Source organism: Macrobrachium rosenbergii, chromosome 13 (assembly GCF_040412425.1).
Source record: "Macrobrachium rosenbergii isolate ZJJX-2024 chromosome 13, ASM4041242v1, whole genome shotgun sequence".
Taxonomy (NCBI): domain Eukaryota; kingdom Metazoa; phylum Arthropoda; class Malacostraca; order Decapoda; family Palaemonidae; genus Macrobrachium; species Macrobrachium rosenbergii.
Window position 1 is genome coordinate 11,217,647 of NC_089753.1, and position 21,925 is coordinate 11,239,571.

General features: G+C 41.6%; 1 protein-coding gene across 5 annotated transcripts in view; it reads left to right on the top strand.

Moving 5' to 3' along the window:
• Positions 1-21,925, top strand: part of Pi4KIIIalpha (phosphatidylinositol 4-kinase III alpha) — a 195,716-nt gene that overhangs the window by 163,245 nt on the left and 10,546 nt on the right. For 2 of the 5 annotated variants that reach the window (XM_067114211.1, XM_067114214.1), the window contains 2 exons: positions 921-1,080; positions 8,798-9,029. In XM_067114211.1, coding sequence (XP_066970312.1) covers positions 921-1,080; positions 8,798-9,023 — 386 coding nt within the window. In that variant the 3' untranslated portion in view covers positions 9,024-9,029. Of the gene's footprint in view, positions 1-920; positions 1,081-8,797; positions 9,034-21,925 lie in introns of all 5 variants that reach the window. The other 3 variants (XM_067114215.1, XM_067114212.1, XM_067114213.1) reach the window with 2 other exon arrangements.

Sequence of the window (21,925 nt, forward strand, 5' to 3'; positions counted from 1 at the left end):
AAAGAAGAGGGTAAATCCATATGAAAAATGCTGCGTCATGGAAAAGTCAAGGAAACCACCAGCAAATTAGAAAATGTTATGATATCACCCTTCATTTTAAAAGTGTGGTTAGGATGAATATGAATTAAAGCAACAATAATAAAGAAGAAAAGTGCTCTGGATTATTTATATTTGTGTGGGATGTGACTTTTTCTATTTAGGGAGACTGGGATCTTTGTAAAAGGAACACATAATAACAGAAAACAAACAAGAAAGAAAGTGTATGAGCTATACATTGTTAGGATAGAAATCATGGGATGAATATCAAAGAGAGCAGATTAATATACGAAAATAATAAAAAAAAATGCAGAGCAATCTAAGGGGCATGTATAAACAAAACATTTGGCAGTCTAGATAACATAAACAACAAATTATTTCTACAAGAGTCAGGCCTATTCTCGTCAAAAGGTCAAACTGGGAATGACATCTTAGGGCTGTGAGAGGATTACTGAAAATCTCCACACAGTGGAGGTATACAAGAGACCAGGGTAAGATCAAAGGTTAGAAGATATACAAACAGGTCGTTGGACTGAAAATCATATCACAAGGATACTTTAAAGATGACGGGATGAGCTATCTTAAAGGTAAGAGCAGTATTTTGTAAATAAGTCATCTGTAGAAATATGTATTTAACAAGAAGCAAATAGAATACATATATCACTTAATATGTGTGATATGATATCAACTGGGGCATGAATGTTTGTCAAGTATTTATCTTTATCTGTAATAATAATAATAAGTAAAATGCTTTATAGTAAAAATTTCAAGAAATACATTATAAATTTTATAAATATATATTTTATTCCATACAGTATTGTCAAAGAACTGTTCATCAGACAGCTTATGTTATTAATTTGAACATAACCAAAATTTCCTTCTAGACTTTGGATTCATGTTTGAGAGTTCACCTGGTGGGAATCTTGGCTTTGAGCCTGATATCAAGCTGACTCAAGAGATGGTCATGATTATGGGTGGAAAGGTTGAAGCAGCCCCATTCAGGTGGTTTGTTGAGCTATGCATCAAGGGATATCTGGCTGTAAGGTGAGTGTTGCTTTGAAAATCAAACTTTAAATGAATACTGTTTTTGCCTGCTTTGACATTATAATTTTGCTTGGATATCATTTCATCTATGTCTTTGTAAAGATTCTACGGTAACAAGACCATTACATATCTAGGTAGATTGTGTATGGAGGTACTGCCTACAGTGAGATTTGCACAGTTCACTTTAGAGGGTACTCAAGGTTCTTTGCACTGTCTCTTCAGCTGCATTGCTTTTTATCTTTTACTTTTCATTCATTCCCTTCAGTTTCTTCCTGTGTAGCTGTCCAACTTCTGTAACTTTACTTCAGTTTTCACCTCTCATCTAAGAACAGATTCTTCAGACAAGCCACATAAGTCTGTAAATGCAACTCACTGATCTTGTTAAGTTACTTCACAAAATTAATATGTAATATCCAGATGGAGTATGCTTCAACAAGTAATTTTTTTTTATAAACATCAGCATCCTAGATTTTTGTTTGGAATGAGCACAGTAAATCAGTTACTTTGGAAGTGAATTCATATTTGCGTTGCAATTTATTTACATTGGGATGTATATACTGTAGTATAATATCATTGAGAACATAGTTATTTACCTGGCAGTAATGTTAAGTTTTCAGAATTTGTGTATCCTACTTGATGCATCCCTTGGAAGAAGTTGTAACATAATGTTTTCCATTTACTTGCTATTTATTTCATAGGATTGAGTGAGAATCCCAAAAATCACCAAATCTATTGATTATAGTGGTGACTTGCATGTATGAAATTGGAAAAGAAGTGGCATATGGTGGAAACAGTTTATGTAGAAAGTGCCACACTTATACCCATAAGGTTGCGGCAAAGGGGGATGAGCATTAGTGGTAATGAAACTGGTGGGTGAACAAAGGTATCAGCACTTGCTTTTTATAATTTTTCCAATGATGCAGTAGCCCTGAAACTTACCAGATGCTTTTTGGGTGTGGCCATCTCATAAGCAGCATAATCTGATGAGTAACAAAGATGGTATGGTGTAGCCTACATTTGAGCTTTCAAGATATCCCACTACTAATTACAATACAACAATTCCACATAATTTCTCACCTGAACTAATGTTTACTTTGCTCCTGTGATTCAGTTGAAGAGATATATTTACAACATGCATCATGTCTAAAAAGGTAGCCTGTCGAATCCCCAATTACTTCAATAGCAAGGCAGAGTAAGTGGAATCCCAAGTAGCATATTAATGATATGAAAAATACTGCAAAAACAAGACAAAAGAAGCAGTAGGCTACTCAAAATTATTTTTAAACTTTGCAGCTATATTTCTGTTTGTCAGTCCTGGTACAACTACTTTGATGTGGTGCTTCAGTTGTCATTTGTGATGAGTCCAAATTTAAAAAAAGGATGAGTAAGCAAAAAACTACAGCTGTTCCAGCAATTGTGTCAGTGTATGTTAAATCTCTCATTATCATTGTTTCAAATTGTTTAACAGTATTTAGATTATTTACTCTATCATGCTAGTGAAACCAAGCAAGAGGTGGTCCTATCTTCCAACATGTCCTTATCAGATGCAGTAGTGATGGCATGTTTAATTTAGATACAGTTGGGAGTAAACTCTACCTTTCTTGAATTTTTCAAGAGCAGTATTCCTTATTCAGTGTATCAGTCATTTATTCAACATTTCATCTAATGAATTAAAGAACTTCCCAATTATTCTTTCATAATCTCTGGTAACATCTTTTTTATATTAAAACATGATACACCTTGTTTTGAACCTTAGGGATTTTATTTTTTCACTTCACATACTAGTGCTTTTGTACTTGAGTAAACATATTGTCAGTAATCATCACAAAAGTCAATAATGTTTATCATTTTAAACGGTTTATGCTAAATAGCTTTATTAATGCATCAGCCATTTGCTGTCATGCCAAAACACATAACTGCTTAATGCCTCATATTGCTACTTGAAACTGCCACTTTTATATAAGTAACTTACCCAGTAATTACTTAGCTAAGAGTTTCTAACTCGACAGCAACTTCAGTTAGGAAATTTGCGGTAGCGATAGTCTTTTGTTTATGTAGGTGACTAACCTGTCCGCGTTTGGGCTGAGAGTGAGGAACAACTTAGCCAAGAGCTTCACTTTTGTTTCTGCCGGCTTAACAGCAACACAGTGTTAAGAAAGCAGCTCGATTTTGGTTTTCGGCTTGAGATTCGTACCTTTTGGTGAAGTATTTTTGGCTTGGTAACCTTCGGATTTGTATTGCTTAATTGGCAGTATATTTTTTTTCCTGATTTTGACTATTGTTCTCTCAGGAGATTTACTTATTTTGACTGTTAGCTAGTGACTATGACAGACTCTAGCGCATCGAGTATTAGGTATTGCAGCAGAGGCTGCAGTACTCACATGACCAAGGCATGTTAAGATTGCACACTTTATGTACAACATGAAGAGAACAGATTTGTTCAACTGACTTGACTTGTGACGAATGCTGTGAATGGGACAAAAGAAAATGGAAGACTTTACCTCTCACCTGTCCAAGCTAGAAAGGAATCGTAAGAGAAAAGCAGCTGTTAGAGCTGAGGTTAAATTAGCAACTCAAGGCATGACTCAGGAATCTAGTGAGGTCGATATTCCTTCTCTCCCTTCTCCTGCTAAAGTGATTCCTCCTATTTCTAGCCCACCTCCTGTACCACTGATCTCTGCTCTCGGTTCCCTCTCTCCCAACCCTGATCACTATGCCAATCTCGAATCAAAATCTGATAAAAGTTTGATATTCTTGCTAATACAGTGGCACAGTTGGATGATTCGATGCGTGTCCATGACATGGACAAATTCAGTGAAAAGTATTCGAGTGATGGGTGTGTGGAGGAGGTGGCTACCCGTCCCACTGACGCTCCTAGGCAAAGGTCACTGCCATACTCCCCCAGCCCTGGGAGGAGGCATACTGGAGGCCCAAGGGAAGTTAGTGGGGTCTGTCCACGGATAGTTGCCACCTCAGTCGCACCCATGACGTCCCAGGTGTCGACAAAAGGCAGTTTCTGGAAAGGCTTGCCTAGTGTGCATCCAGTTTGGGGGATTCTAGCCCTTCCCACCAGTGGAGATTCTCGGATGAATCTCGTCCATTGAAAAGGTGCACGCCTCTCGGGGATCAGTCCCTTCAGTTATACAGCAAGAGGTTCAGGGAACAGTCTGGTAGTCCGCAGCCATTGTGCAGCAAATGGGACAGTCCTGAACATTTTTCTCAGCCAGTATATCCCAGACCATCGTCAGTGTCCAGCAAATGCGTTAGTTCTGTGGCCAGTCAAGAACCTTCTCTCGTGATCATTCACGTTCCTCTTTCGAGCACCCATTAGGAATTGAGGAGTGCCCATTGGCAGCCGAGCGCTCATTGGCGGCTGAGTGCCCCATTGACAGCCAAGTGCTTAGTAGCAACAAAGCGTTCACTAGTAGCTGAGCACCCAGAAGAGAAGAAGCACCCAGTAGCGCACACACACACACACACACACACACACACACACACACACACACACACACACACACACACACACACACAGACACACACTGCTTGGCATCCGGAGAACCATTCAGCACCAACTCATTCTCCCATGTTTGAGCACCCGGATTGTTTGGCGCCAGCTCCTGTATTGCTGACTTCTTCATCAAAGCACCTGTTTTCTTCGCCTCCTCATTCAACTTCTTTGTTGTCAACTCCCAGTTTGGACCTTTCCTTGGCACCGCTGCAGATGCAGTTAGACAATGTTTTAGGTATTCTTAAAAAGTCGACTTCTTCTTCCACAGTAGCGCCCGAAGATCCCTCTGTCCCCGATCTCATTGGAAGAGGAAGATTTAGGACAGGACTCCACTCCGTTGGCTTATGTGCCTTGCTGAATTATATAATGGATAATTTTCCAGATTTCTTCGCTCTGGCAGCTCCTTCTTCTCCGGCTTCCTCATTTATGATGAGTGACCTACCTGGGGTTTCGTCTGGACTTCTAAAGTGGTTTTATCATCTTCGTCTAAGAAGGCTATGGGAGAAGTGGATAACAAGCTTTCGGGATAAAGACGCCAGGGCAAGGCATGCTTTAGTATTCCGCCTTCCCGTCTCTCGGCCAGAAGATATCGATCATATGCAACTGGAGAGACTCCCCCTTGGGAGTGGCTGCCTCCTCCCAGGGGGACTTCTCTGGTCTCATTGATTCGAGCAAAGACTTTGTTCTCTGCGTTAGAGATTGACTATTTACTCAGGAACATGTGCAAAGTGTTTGAAATTTTTAGTTTTCTGGATTGGTCCATAGGGGCCTTGGCAAAGAAGATTAGAGATTCAGATCTTACTTAGGATATTGCTACTGATTGGAGGAGTGTTCTCTTCTGTGCCAATAAAGCAGTCAGAGACAGTTCTTCGGAACTATCTTCCCTTTATGCTATGGTGATTCTAAAAAGAGGGAACTCTGGATCTCATTTGTATCTAAGGGCATTACTGCTTTGCATAAATCAGCTCTTCTCTTCTCGCCCTTGGATAGTACGCATCTTTTCCCGCAAGCAACAGTAGAGGAAGTGGCTTCTCACCTTCATATGAAGTCAACCCATGACCTTCTCTCAATCTCCGAGGCATCCGAGAGAGTGGAACGCTGTCCCTACCAAGTCATCATCTCCTCTTCAGCCTCAGCCCTTTAGAGGCGGCAGGCAGAGATCGCAGTCAAGACCATGAGCATCTGTATGTAGATAAACGAGTTAATGGACAATAAATGGAGATAAGAAGATACATATCTCGATTCAGGAACTATGAGAGAAATGTAAGTAAATATATGTTTCGCCCCGCGTAAGTAAATGTATGTTTTGCCCCGCATGCGGCCAAGAGAACCTCCTCCAAACCTACAGCCTGCAAGTGAGATTTCAGTCTTTCATGCACCCATGAGGGCCAGACTCCAGCTTTTTTGAGAAAGTTGGAGAATGAAAGGGGCAGATCAGTGGGTGATTGAAGTATTAAGGGAAGGGTATTCCATCCCCTTCAAAGAGAAGCCTCCCTTATCCAGCTCTCCCGTCAAATTGGCAGTTTACTCCGTAGGATCAACAAAGTATTTAGCCTTCTTGGAAGAAGTGTCATCTCTTCTCAAGAAAAAGTGGTGGAAAATATCGAGTCCAAGGGCTTTTACAACAGGCTTTTTGTACTACCAAAAGCCACGGGAGGATGGAGACCAGTACTTGATGTGAGCGCACTGAACTTTTACATAAGGAAAATGAAGTTTCATATGGAAACAGTTCAGTCTGTCCTATCATCCATTCGTCGAGGGGGCTGGATGATATCTCTCGATATGAGAGGTGCTTACTTCCTCTTTCCCATTCAGCAAGACTCAAGGAAGTAACTGAGTTTCGTTTTTGGGAATCAAGTATCCCATTTTTGAGCGTTATGTTTTGGCCTGTCGACAGCACCACAGGTGTTCACCCAAGTTCTCGCTCCATTAGCCAACTGGCTTCATCTGCTGGGAGTGAATATTTCCCTATACCTGGACAAGTAAATGATTCGTTCGCCCACGGGAGAGAGGTGCATGGAGGACATTCAAAGGTCTTTGGTATTGACAGAGGATCTAGGTTTGCTGTTGAACCTTCAAAAATCCCACCTGACTCCTCAACAGATTCTTTATTTGGGGATGATGATTGACTCTCAGAATTTTCAGGCTTCTCCATCCCCCAGAAGAATAGAAGACTATCAGAAGAAAGTTGTCCTTTTCTTTCCCTACAGAAGTTTTCAGCCATTCAATGGACGAGTCTGCTGTGCACTCTGTTGGTGATCAAACGGTTTGTGAGGTTGGGAAGGCTGCATATGAGGCCTCTGCAATTCTTTTTAAGAGTCAGTTGGGATCGAAAGATAAATCAAGACTTGTGCATTTTCCCAATAACGCAGGAGATAAAGGAGGACCGGCGTCTAAGAACCTCTATCCTTTTTCATAAGAGACCTGATTCTCGAAGCATATGCTCAAATTGAAGAGAATGTTCTACCTGTGCTAAAAGTTAGAGTGCACAACCTGAGAGCAGTGGCTAGATCAGTAGCTATTAATTATAATTTTTCTCTTGCTTCGATCTTACAGACTACAATCTGGAAATGTAGGTCAGTTTTTGCTATGCATTATTTGCGAGACATGGAGACGACTTACGAAGACTGCAGTACCCTAGGACCGTTGTCCGTGGCTGGCATAGTGTTTGGGAAGGGAACGTAGGAAACAGCACTTTCGTGTTTTCTATCTCTTTGCCTTGGCAAAGTGTTGATTTATGGGGAGCCCAGTGGATACAAGGTACCTGGAGTGCCCACCAGTTTTTTCTCTGTAGGGTGGTGGTTTATTTATACAGTATACAGTATGTGTTTTTTTATGTGTGGTGTAGGTGATTATTTCTCTGGTTTTGTTTTTTATTGTACTGCTCCCTGGGCAGGGGCATATAATTTCTGGCTTTGTTAATGATCAGATGTCTCCTTCATTGCAAAGTTTACTTCATACTTCGTTAGCAACCGGAGTACTCCTCCGCTACAAAGTCACTCACTTCAGTAGAGGCAATCCTGGGTATACCACCACTCCGCTACTCGGTTGAGATGAGCACCAACCAGAGGCAGTATCTACCTGCTCAGCTTTCCCACCAGATAAGGAACAACAAATACAGTGTTGTTTCAATGCTAAGCCTATTTATTCTGTTCTCATTTCATTACCACTATTAATGTTTGGAGTACAAGATGTCCATGATTCCCCTGCTCCTTCAATGTGGATTCAGCTTAGTAATTACTGGGTAAGTTACTTATATAAAAATGACGTTTTTATAATAAAATAAAGTTTTATATATACTTACCCATTAATTATAAATGGAGCCTACCCTCATCCCCTCGCATGGACTTTAGAGCATAAACAAAAGCTAAGCTCTTGGCTAAGCTGTTCCTCACTCTCACCCTGAAAGTGGGCGGGGTTAGTCACCTACATAAAGAAAAGACTACCGCTACTGTGAATTTTAAAATTGAAGCTACCATCGAGTTAGAAACTCTTAGCTAAGTAATTACTTGGTAAGTATATATAAAACTTTATTTTATTATAAAAATGTTATTTTGTTCTTCTCTCTCAGTGCTCCCAGGCTCCCTATTACAGTACACATGCTCCTTTTAAGATTTGACTACCTTGTTAGTGTTGAGATATGATAAAATCTTACATTGTTATGGAAGATAAATATTACAGAGACAGGCAGGCTTCAAATATTTCGAGAAAATCCAGCAGCAAAAATTGTACATATAGTCATTGTTGAAGATATGAAAGAATGAAATGAAGCATACCCTTTCCTGGATAATTTGTGTAATAAATCATAGCAAACATAGGAAACATTTCCATGCAGTTTTAAAACTTTACTTTATGTTTTAATTATTCTAATGCATCAAAATTGTATAGTACTGTACAGTATTTGTATTTTTACTAAGAGTGTAATAATGGAATGATGGTGTATCAGTTTATTTGTATTTGTAATATTAACAATTACTGACCATTTTACATTTGTATTGTGCTCTTACTTTGTTTTTTTTTATCACATAATGTTAGGTTCTGTGACAACTAGCATTTTGTGTATTGTTGTTGAATGTAAGTTTGCTCTAATATCAACATTAAAAGCTGCAGAGCTTCTTAAAAGGATCCCATTCATGAGCTCTTTACTTAGTAGGGCATTCAGGACATGAACCTTTAGAAGTGTTATTTTTCATGCTGCATCATCTTCAGACCATATCGGGAAGCCATAGTGTCGTTAGTGTCACTGATGCTCGACACAGGCCTCCCCTGTTTCCGAGGACAAACAATTCGCCAGTTAAGGACACGTTTCACTCCACAAGCCACCGAGAAAGAGGCTGCTCAGTATATGCTTAATATAATTCTCAACTCCTGCTTGAATGTGAGGACAAAGGCTTATGATTGGATCCAGTACTACCAGAACCAGATTCCTTGTTAAGAGCGGGTAGGTAGGTAATGATGCTAAGTGGTTCAAGTAGCCAGTCATCTTACAAGAAGTCTTATGACTGTTTCTTAAAATTTATAGTTAAGAATGGAAATTGATGTACATTTACATTACTGTCAGGGAAGATATATTTTCATTTGTGTGATTTCATTGATTTTTTTCTGTATGTTATGTAGATAACTTTATGGGTTTGCTAATCTGTCTATTTTATTGTGTCTTCAAGGTAAAGTGTAACATTATGCTAAAAAGCAGTTGCTGCATTTAAGGTATTTTACTCATACTAAAATACAGTTTAGAAATTTAACAAATTTATTTGATAATGTTGCTTCTTTACTTTTAACGTCTATAACACACATCACTTGTCATTTGAAAGTACAGTAAGTATTCTTGATAAATATCAACTTATATTTTATGGCACCTAAGACCCAATAACCTGCTACTCTTTACTTTACAGTATGTCAAAAAGGTTTGGAATTCCACTGCTGATTAAATACTTACAGCTCAAATGTACTTGACAAGCATTAAAAAATTTTTATTTTTTCATAGAACAGTGTCTTTGATCAATACTTTGTATTTGATATGTTGCTTAACCCTTAAACGCCGAGCCTCTATTTACAAAAACGTCTCCCGTATGCTGGCGGCGTTCGGGAGTTAGCGCCAAAGCGGAAAAAAGTTTTTTTCAAAAAATCACAGCACGCTTAGTTTTTAAGATTAAGAGTTCATTTCTGGCTACTTTTTTTGTCATTGCCTGAAGTTTAGTATGCAATCATCAGAAATGAAAAAAAATATCATTATCATATATAAATATTGAAATATATGACAGTGCAAAAAAAATTTTCATATATAATTTTATACAAATCGCGCTGTGAGCAAAACGGTTAAAGCTAACAGATTATTTTTTTTTCTTTGTATTGTACACTAAATTGCAATGATTTTGGTATATAACAAATTGTAAAACAATCAAAGCAACACAGAGAAAATATTATCACAATATGATGCATGAATTCGTAACGCGCGGACGTAAAAAAAGTTTTTTCAAAAATTCACCATAAATCGAAATATTGTGCTAGAGACTTCCCGTTTGTTGAAAAATGAAGCTAATTGATTGACTATTACTAGATTGTAAGTGTTTTAGCTTACAATTGCAGTTTTCAACCATTTCGGTCGAGTTAAAGTTGACCGAAAGTCGAATTTTTTCTATTTATCGTAATTTATATGAAAATATTTCAAAACTGATAAAAGCTACAACCATGAGTTATTTTCTGTTGTATTCTACATGAAATTGCACACATTTTCATATATAAAACTTTATGTAACGACTAATATAAAACGGTGCAAACATTATGACAACATGACGAAAGAATTTCTGAGATGTTCGGCCGAGTTATCGCGCGGACGTAAGGAAAAAGTTTTTTTCAAAAATTCACCATAAATCGAAATATTGTGCTAGAGACTTCCAATTTGTTGCAAAATGAAGGTAAATGATTGAATATTACTAGAATGTAAGAGTTTTAGCTTACAATTGTGTTTTTCGACCATTTCGGTCGAGTCAAAGTTGACCGAAGGTTGAAATTTTTTGTAGTCGACATACGGTACGTCCACTTGGCACCCAACAGACAATTTTAGTCGACGTATGATACGTCCAGTAGGTGTTTAAGGGTTAATCTATTCATTGGTTTTTTGGCAGTTTTCACAAGTTTTTAATGATTTTACAATGCAAAATATAATTATTCGAACCCATTTCTTATAAATAATCCACATTCATGGTTAGTAAATCACCCAAACACAATAATCCCCCAGAGAAAGAGAATGATGGCAGTCGCTATCCTGTATTACTAGGGTGGATCCTCAGGTCTTCTTGATCAGTCATACTGTAGTGTGTGTTCTGAAACTTGAGCTGTAAGAAAATATAGAGTTGAGAGGATAGAACCTTCATTATAATTATTGGAATTGAATGGAAAAACCAGATTAAAAAAAAAAAGTATATTCACAGGGTTAGTTGAGTAGGAATTATATGATCTGTTAAAAGGAATCTAAGATGGATATAAAAAATTGAACACTTATCCCCTTATCGTTCAGACAGATACAAGGGTATATGAGCTTTTCAGTCGAGAAACATGCCAAGTGCCATTTTTAAAATATAATAAATTAAATTAAAATATACTTTGACCCAGGATGGCGCTTGGCATGTTTCTCGACTGATAGCCTCATATGAGGTAAGCTTAGTAGTTTAGAAAAGGGATTTTGACAAAGGAAAAATCTATTTCTGGGGGAAGACCTGTGTCACCCAGTGAAATTGGTTCCAATTAGCACATTTCTAGGTTTAAGACTGCTATATATACCAGAGAAAAAAGCTATGTAGGATGCTGGAGTTACTACCTCCAGTTCGAACATCTCATACAGATGTCGGTATATACTGGGGGTGAGCTATTACGCTTCCACAGGCCTTCGTCCAATAGACTTCTCAATTCTCAAAGACCCAAATTGGATGAGCCGTTACAAACCTGTAACTTGGAATACTCACCCGACCGCCAAGTAGGCGTCATCACGAGACTGACACGTCATTCCAAATTTAGCCTCTACCAAGCTGAGTATTTCACCCGGGGGGAAAAAACGAGGGGTGGGTCACTGGGTGACACAGGTCTTCCCTCAGAAATAGATTTTTCCTTTGTCAAAATCCCTTTTCTGGGTCGACCTGTGTCAGCCAGTGAAATAGTAACAGAGAATTAACTATATGAGAGCTTGGTGGCCTGCCTCAGAGAGTACACAAACGGAGTTAAAATAAAACATTTAAAGAAAACTTCACTGTGTTTTAATACAGACAATTCAAACATTATCACAAAAATAGGATTCAGAGGCACACAGGTAAAAAATTTCATAAATACACAGTAAAATTTTGAGGTACTCAGATACAAATTTTTGAATACTAGGTATTAATCCAACTAACAAAATAAATGACAATGAGGCATTGTGGAAATAAATGGGCTAGGCTAAGGGGCAGAACTGACCCAATGGAAGACGCAGGGCCAGCAGGTGAGACAGGGGGTCAGGGATTAAATTCACATAAACTAAACTTGAGTTGGACCAGGGGGGACCACACCACCCACTGCAACTGTGGAAAATTTAAGGGCCTCTAAAGACTTAAGATAGTGGCGTTTAAATACTTTTGGTGATTTCCAACCCGTATATTTCTTAAGTTCATCAAAATTCATATAATGAAAAAAGTTAGTGGAAGTGGCCACCGCACGAACATCATGGACCTTAGGTACTGATTCGGATTTGCTTGGTTAATGAAAGAAAGAATTTGCTGTCTGATGTATATTAGGTTATAAAGTTCAATTTTTGTGTCAGTATAGTCAAGGAATCACAATAAAGAACCTCACTTCCAGTGAGTACTCCTGGAGGTGACACTGAAGAAGGAAAAACTTTAAGTGAGACAATCATTCAAAACCTTGGTGAGTGAATGGCAGAGATAAATAGAGTAGAAAAAATGGCAGATTATATAAAGACAGAGTTTGTGAAATATAGATTACTTGTCCAACTACAGCCACAAAACCAGAAGAAAAACTGAGAAGAGATAGAAGAAATGAATCCTTGATCCTCAGCATCCCAGAGATACTAAAGAACTGTTCTGGGGAGTTAGGGAGAGCTACCTTACTATTTTTGGCTTGCAACAAAATCTATAGGATGGGAAACTGTAGAGGGGTTATTCCTGGCATCTGAGAAAACTATTTAATTAAAAAGATGGGTATAAAGGGATGATTTATCAATTCTCCAGCTTTGATAGTGAATCTCTTATAAAGGATATGCACCTAACTTACCAATCTGGATTTGGGAGAAAAAAAACCTAACCAAAAAGCCTACAAGGATGGAGTTAACAATTCCTTGCAGAGAGAAATTTTACTATGAAATGAGATTGTTCCGACACGATATACAAACCATGAGTCCTTTACATTAGGAATTACTTACGATGAAGTTGGACATGGCCATTAAACTCTTGAACTGGGTGGTTAGGCAGTAACTACCTCCAGGTAGGGGGGAATACCCGCTTGCCTGGATGTAAACTTTCCAGTATGCTTTTGGCCGTCATGCGTTGCAGACATGTTTTTGGATCTCTTTGCCTGACTGTCGTTAAGCTCTTTATTATCCCTGTGGGATCTTTCTGTATTTTTGTGTATATATTACATGTTTGATATTTATTAATATAAAAACCCAGGATTTGTGATAGCCTTGCATAGGCCATCATTCCCCTGCGTCTGTGTCTTGGGTTTGACAGCCAAGGGCTTATTTAGAGGAGGCGTAACGGAGTGGTAATGCTTCTCTTCCAGTAGCCCTTTATTTAGATACTGAAGGCGCTCCCCTGTATGCTCGGATATATTAGATTGGGATGTAATATCTTTGCTCCCTTTCATTGATTGGAATGTAACAAGTTCGCTCCCCTTCTTGGCTCTCGCCCTCTGTGTACAAGGTCATGACTACTTCCTTTCTACTTGAGCTGAGTGTTGTTTTCGCTACCTGTGCTATGGAGAGTTGCGGGGGGCTGTGTGTGTGGAAGGTTGCAGGTGTTGTCAGTAAGTTTTGCTTCCACGGGACCCTTTGTGGCCTCCCCTCCTTCCCTGTAGGTTCTTTTATCTCTCCTTCGGGTGAGATCTCTCTCCTTCGCCATCATCGCTCATTCGTCGGGCGAAGACCGTGAAGGGGAAAGGCGTGGGCAGTCGGGCAACCTCTTCTCAGGGGCCTCCTCTCACTGCGTAGGTCAGTTCCCCTCGGAGCGAGAGGAGTCTCCCTCTACTAATCATCTTTGCTTTTTCTTTCAGGTTGATAGTGAGCATTGGTTGCACAGCAGTAGTTGGCTGGATATCTCAGTTGGGATATCTTTGCCTGATGGAGTCCCGACGTTTATACAGTGTTTGCTTCGGGATCAACCACAGCACCTGGTTGGAATGGCATAGATCCATGTTGGGATCATTCCGACCCTGTTCTCACCGATGTGGATTGATCGATCGCTGTCATTGCTGGCCTTCATGTATGGTGTTGCACTGCCTCTGGCATACCTGTGGTCCATCTGCTCATGGTGTTTCCTATGTTATTGCTCCTGTTGACTCGGCGACAAGTCTCTGGGTGGCTCCTCCTGGTCTCCTGCCGCAGCCGTCCTGATGGTTCCTGCCGTTGCTGGTGACGTTCTGTGACGTTCCTGGCCGTTGCTGTAGCTCCTGCCTTCCTAACCACTTCCGTAGTTCCTGCATCATCTACCCTGATCATGCCTGCTGCTTCGCCTGGTGGTCGTGCCCTGGGCCACCTCCATTGTGATCCTGCCTAGCTGCCCTGAAGGTTACGATGTTTCGAGTCCACCATCCTGTAGAAGGTGTCGGAGGAAGTCGCCCTGTGGAGGTAGCCAGCACCTTCATCAGCTTATCTTCGATTTTGTCTTTTGCTGCCTCTTCCCTTCCCCTCTTGAGGTTCGAGGGGGTCCTGGGAAACTGGATAGCCTCCGTCGGCCAAAGGAGATGAAGACTGCTTCTTCTCCCTTGATGTCCTTTGGATGTCTAGGGGCTGCCTCCTTCCGAGGAGGCAGTGGGTTTCTTGTTGGCTCTTCCCGACCTCTGGGTTCGAGAACCGATTCACATACTCCTGGGTTTTGTGTTTTGGGAGCTGCAGGCACGCAGACCTAGGTTTGTGCTCCTGTTCCCAGTCCTAGAGGTTCCGGCTCCAAGATGGGTGCTGTTTCGGGTGCTCATTTGCGGTTGCTCCGAGTGCTTGAGATTCTGTGGAATATCGAACATCCCTATCTGTTCTAGAGAGTACTCTCCCCAGTCCAGTTCGGGAGCAGTGCAAGAGAAAGGGCTGAGGCACTCTCAGCACTTCCTTCCTGCCAGTGTCACAAGCGCTCACCGAGTGCTTACAAGTGCTTGGTCGGGTTCCCAGCCTGGTGGCTCGATCCTATCAGTTCAAACACCAGAAGAAACAGGAAAGAGGTTCCCTTCGGGAGTCCTGCGGGACTTCTAAGGGACTGCATCTCTTCTGGGAGGCAGATTTCTCTCATTGGCTCTTCCTGCCCTCGGGTGGGAACTGATTCTCATTCTCCTCTGGGGTCTGGCGTTTCATGGGCCGCAAGAGCGCAGCCTCATTGCCAGTCTGAGAAGTCTGCATTTGAGACTGGTTCTGTGCCCAGCTCTTTTCGATATCTTAGGAAACCGAAAGCAGCCACTCCTAAATTTTGGGAGTCTCGTAGGTCGCTTGAATTCTGTGAATCACGAGCACTTTCCTGGTGAGAGGCACAGGACGAGAGAAAGTGCCGAGACCCAGGTGTCTCACTCCCAAGACGCCAAGTTGTCTCGATACTGCCCACCAGCTGCTTTGGTTGCTTGGCTGGGTTTCATCCTCATGTCTTGAACCATCTTCTTGAAGGGCCTCGGCCTCGAAGGAGTTTAGAGTTTGGGAAATTAGCACTAGTTCATGGCAGACGAGTTCTGCCCTGTCCAGTTCTGATTGCGTTTGTGCAATCGGCTCGGCTCGGCTCAGCTCTCTTGGCTTACTCACCCACCCAGCCCCTGGTCACGTTTGCGAGGCTGGCTCTGCTCGGCTCACTCCTCTTGCCTCCCAGTTCAGCGCTTACCACCCAGCTGGATCGCTTTTGCGTGAACGGCTCAGTTCGGTGCGGCTCAGCTTGGCCCCGCTCGGTTTTTCCGAATCGGGTTCTCGGCACTGTTCCAGTGAACTTTCTGCTCTTCCCAGGAAAGCACTTTGCCATGGCACAAGCGCTCTTCTTCCCCCGTGTGGCAATAATCTCCTTTTGTTTGATTATCACTCACGGTCCGCCTCTTCTGCTGGTCTTACTGACAGGACAGGTAGGGGTACTCTTTCTCATCACCTGTTCTCTTTTCCTCTCAGTTGTTCTGAGAGGCATGAGACGAACAGAGAGAGCTCTGATGAATTTGTCTTTCTTTGGAGTTCGGCTGCCTGGCATGCTTTTGGTGTCGTTCCCCCAGTTGTCTTGTAGTACAACCAAGTAGCCAAGAGAGTTTCTTGGGATCTGTCAAGGTCTCCCACCAGGGAGAGAGGTACAGGAGTTTCATGCTTCGGAAGCCAGCGAGGGTCTTCCTCTTCTAGTTGTGATCACCCTCGTTTCTTGGAGAACTCCACTCCGATTCATCAGTGTGAGGATCCCCGGGACAGGACCACGGCTCCCCCAATGATTAATCTTCATCACTTGCAACCCCTGCAGTTTCTGAAGGGGCTGAGAGCTTTGGGGGCTGCCATGGTCCTTGCTTGCAAGAGCGTTCTCGACCAGATGAATACTTTTCTTCGGATAAGGAGTTCATCCAAGTCGAGACACCAAGCTCCTCCCCTGCCTTGACAGAGTACAAATTTTTCTTGCCTCGGAGGAGTCTTGCTGACTGCAGGTTGTTCTGACTCTGCTTCATCCAGACTGGGTTCTCCCTGCTTCTCCTTGCCGTAAAGGATACTCTCTTCCACAACAAGAGGCAGTGATCTTGGAGGACACCTCCTGGTTTCCTCCAGACAGTCTCCTGATAGATCCACGATCCTTCACTTTTAGGCTTTCTCTCCTCGGATATGGCCATCTCCATTAGGCTTTCTCTCCTTGGATATGGCCATACCTGGAGAGAACCCTGCCTTCTGGAGACTGGTCCTGCCCGGGGGTGGGTCTTCCTACAACAGGCAGCAGTCTGTGGGCAATTCTGGTGCTAAGAAGAAGGACTTTGTCCTAATTTGGATCTCCGGTCTCGTAAGTCCCGAGTTGGCTCGACCCTTAGGAACAAACCTTTACTCAGTTCTGCCTTTCTCTTTCAGAGATTTGCCAGATACCACAGTAATCAAGGTTCATACCAGGGCACTGCCTTGTCCTCTGGACAATAGCCAAGATCTTTGGGTCTTAGTCACCTCGGCTCAACTTTAAGTTCAAGCCAGCCCTCCTCAACTCCTAAGAAGTCCCAGGCTTCAGAAGAAGATTGCGGAAACACATAGCCCTCTTCTACCCCTCACATATTTATCATATCTTTCAAAGAAATATAAGTTCAACACAGAAATGTACCATCAACATGCCATGGAACACATAAGACAGAAGGGTAATCCCTTCATAATCTACACAGATGGATCCAAAAGTGAAGCTGGAGTGGGCTCATCAGCCTATTCAAGTGATAAAACTAACCAAATGGGCCTTCCTCTAATATCATCAGTATTTACAGCTGAATTAACAGCCATACAGTTGGCTCTCAAGATTATAACAAAAAAAGGAATTCCTTCAGCACTCATATTGAGCGACTCAAGAAGTGCAATTGAAGCAATAGGATCATTTAAATCAAATAATCACCTTGTCCAAAATATCCAACGGGAAATTCATCAGTTAATTACAAACGGCCTTCAAATTCAAATTTGTTGGATCCCAGCCCATGTAGGCATTGAGGGTAATGAGAAAGCAGATAAAGCTGCTAAATTGGCTTGTACAATCCCCCCACTACTACGAAAACCCCCATATCAGACTGGCTAGCATCAGTTAAACCCTTAATTTATAGGGATTGGCAAAATGATTGGACAAATATACCCCCTCAAAACAAACTAAAACAAATTAAGAACAAAGTTAAAAAGTGGCATTCTTCTACCCAAAAGCAAAGAATTAATGAAGTAATTTTAACAAGACTCAGAATAGGACATTCCAGACTCACACATGATCATCTGATGTCAACTCCGCACACAAACCCAATAACTTGTGAAAGATGTAACATCCCAATAACAATCAAACATATCTTGATTGACTGTCCCAGATGGCATCATGAAAGAAATACTTATTTACAGAATAAATCAATAAAGGATATTCTAGCAGAAGGTAGTAACTTTTCAATCAATAATATCATTCTCTTCTTAGAATTAAATTGATAAGTAAAATATAATCTCCTTTTTTTCCTCCTTCTTTTTCTTTTTTTTTCTTTCCCTCTTGATTTTTTTTTTAATTTCCCCCCCTTATTTTTATTATTTATTTATTTATTTAACTATTTAATTTTTTATGTACTCTTTTCCCCCTTCTTTTCCCAGCCCGAGAAGAACCCTAAAAGAGTTCTGAGGTCTGCTTAAACAAATCATTTATAACTAACTAACTAACCTTCTGGGAAAGTGCACATAACTGTGTCTCTTTCCACCCTCTTTTCCATAAGGAAGGAGGGCAGAAGTGAAGAGAGCAAGAGGTATTGACCAAGGAGAAGTTCTCCTACTGCAGATACCCGGATGAAATGATACTTGTCAAATCTCTGGACCTGGCAGCGACATTGTTGAGACCTGGGAATGGATTCCTTCATGAGAAATATGTTTCCCTTGGGTCTCGGCAATTCGGGAAATGCCAGCCCGGCTAGAGCTAATAGTCTTGGTATCCTGTCATTTTGCAGAAGCTTCCCCATGGTGGAGAATGAAGGGGGGTCTGCTCCAGTCCTCCATCCTTCTCTCCTCTTCAAATATAAGGAAAGAGTTAGGCTAATGCTTGATTGAAGGAACCTTCAGATATGCTTGCATATTCTCCTCACGTTGTGTGTCTACTTCTGGATTCACCTATCGAAGGATAGGCGCACACCTGTAAGACTGTCTTGAAGGTGTGTGACCAAGACATTTAGTACCTTCTCATCAACATCCTGAACTCAAGGCAGCCTTTTGGCCTTCTGAGAATTCAGGATGAGTTTTGTGACTCAGTGGTTTCATTGAACAACAACACCATAGTGCACTGTAGTGGTATATGTTGACAAACAAGAGGGAATTGTTTTTCCTCCTGTATCATTTGTTGACATTTGCAGGTACTCAAGTGTTCTATAGCACACTCGATAGCTCAATTAGCCAGATACATTCCCAGTGGGGATGTATTGGTAGGCGAGCTCGGCCCTCGGGTTTGGGTGATCGGGACTTTGATCTTCACTCTTTTGTTCACGAAGATTCACAAAGAGAGTGCTCGACTGAGAAATCCCTACCATTTTTCTTTTTGCCTCCTGGCACAACAAAGTCGGTAGTTTTCTCGCTCCTTCATACCAGACCCAGGGGCCGGTGAGGCATGCTGTCTTTTGGGAAACATCGATATCTACGTTTCTTCCTCCTATTTGTGTGTTTCCCTAGGGTTCACAAGCATTGCTCACCCTGAGTTATGGACAAATGCTGGAAGACTTCACTTTTCGCCCAATATGATAGCTCTGCTTCGAGGCATCGAGAAGAGTTCTCTTGCCCAACCTCCTGTAGCAGCTACACAAGAAGCGGTTCTTCAGGCAGTACATCCCTGTGTGTTCAGGACTGGGAGACTTTCCAGCTTTCCTTGCAAGCTTAGGCTTTCTCGCTCAGCGGCAACAGATTTAGCTGAATATCTCTTGAAGTCCTCTGCAACACTGTTCCAGGGACTGGATCTGTCTTTGCTGGTTGGCATCATTGATGGAACTTCTTCTCTGGTCAGAGTCGCTCTTCAAATCTTGACTTTCTCATCTTCTCTGCCAAGGGTTGCTTCTCTCCATTTCAGTTGTGAAGAATGTAGGCCCTTGCGACCTACAGTACTCTTCTATCTGAAGTAGCCTTTTTCTCCTCAGTCAAGATTTGGCTACTGATGAGAAGCTGCTTTGGTTTTGCTGTCCCAGGGAACTGTTCCCTGGGTGGCATGTGACTCTCGTTACAGGTTCCTGTCTCATGCTTTGCACTCGCCCTTACAAGAGTCGTTGGACAGAGATATGCCCTCTTAGGACCATCTCTCACCTAGCTCCAGCCTTGGTGTAGAAGATGGAAGAACAGATGAAGGAGATCAATACCTCGACTCCTTCTTGATTGTCATAAGTGGACTCCAGATCCATCGGCATCTTTTGTCAGGTTTGAGTTGTCCTTGTTTCCCTTCTCCTTGGACTTTGTGTTGATGATCCAGATCAGTCATTACCTTGTCCTATTAGGGAGCTGCAGTACTTTCCGTAAAGGCTCGACACTCCTAGCCAGGATGTCGTTGACGTTTTCGCTAGTACTATCTCTCCCAAGGAAGAAGCATCTAGGACACATCTTTCTTCTGGCTTCATGAAGCGATTGAAGAAGGTACTCTGCAGCCGGTGATGACGATGCTGGTACTTTCCACCCAAGAGCTCACGAAGTCAGTGGCTTGGTCCATCCCTCGCATTCTGGAAGTTTCTGTCGGTCTGGAAGCAAGATGTGGCCTCATAGACCACACACTTGTGTTCTTTCTTCAGTCTTGCCCACAGGCCCTTGGAACCATTTTTCCTTGGTCCTGTTGTGGGTGCTCAACAAGTTGTGTTTTCTTACCCGGCTCCTTCAAGAGGACAAGTAGCATCTCGCCCAACTTGTTGGTTCTGGAAGTGAGAAGGATACTGAGAGTGACTGGCCTCTCCTCCTCCTCCTCCTTCCTCGTCCTCCTACTTCTCCTCCTTCAGGATGAGAATAGGACTTGAACCGACACTTGCTGGATCTGGCGTCTGGTGCAGTAAGACTACACATCGAGCATCCATTCTATTTTTTCTTCTAGAATCATAGAAACAATTCCACACCTTCCTCTAGCAAGGGGAGGAAGGAGAGACTGGCAATAAGGAAAACCCTATCTCAGGTTTTCCTTACTGCCTCCAACTCTTAGATTTTTCCCAGCCTGTTTTGTATGAGTTACTTTTCCTCACTCATACGAAAAGGTCCAACATCTGACATTTGATCTTGCAGTTCCTACACCCCGATCAATATGTCAGAGGCACAGTACTCCTCCTTGCTCTTTCGACCAGGAGGAGTAGCCCAGGTGTACAGAACTCCAGTCAGTTCAAGAGACTCACTCAGACTCCTCCCTCCAACCAGTGAGTCTTCCGAATGTAAAGGACCGATGGTTTGTATATCGTGTAGAAACAAATCACAATTTTTAAAAGTAAATTGTATTTTTCCTAACTATATAAACCTGAGGTCCTTTACATTACATTTTTATGCCCGCCTCATGCCACCCCTCAGTCTGAACCTGGGCTGAAAGGCAAACTGGAATGTTTACATCCGGGCAGGCAGGTATTCCTGCCTACCTGGTGGTAGTTACTGCCTACCCACCTTGTTCAAGAGTTTAACAGCCTTGTCCAGCTTTGCCGTAAGTAATTATTCCTAATGTAAAGGACCTCAGATTTTTATAGTTAGGAAAAATACAATTTACTTTTAAAAATTTTGATTTTAGCTCAAATTAACATTCCCTCATTGTGGAGTATAGTGTAGAATAAGCTTGGGTAACAGTAGAGGAGAGAGCATGGTTTAGAAATATCTTCAGCTACCTGAAAAGTAAAAGTCTATCTCTGCAGCAATGGGATAAGCTTCTTGTGAGTTGATATTCAAGATTCCTGCAAATCTGTGGGTGTGTACTGAGTGTTGGGACTTTAGCAACTTAGTGAGGCTCATTAGGAAATACATTGTGCTCTTGAGACAAGGATATGGGGACATTACACCATGTTTACCCCTATCCAAAGACAACCTAGGTGCTGCATATATCAAACAGAATAAGATTCTAAAATATCAAAAAAACAAACACATGTGAAACAGCCTCTGAGTTTTACCTCACATAGTCTTGTAACTTCCTGTTGATTCTTGAAGACCTGATGCAAATACCTTTCCTCTTTGTATAGGATTAAGAAGTGTATAATTTTAAGATAATGATCTTTGACCAAATAACATGGATAAGTTAGATTATCTTTAACTGTTTGGGGGCATTCAGTGGATGTGATTTGGCTATCAGAGGTGAGATTCCTTACTCACCTCCACAAGAGACTTATCAGTTATATATCTGCTTTAGGAAAGATAGGCAATTTCATGTGCATTCAACCATTTTTTAATGATGCTGCAGTTCTTCAGTCTGCATGACAGATTTCAACAATACAGTAGCTTGAATGAATTGTATTTGGTCATCC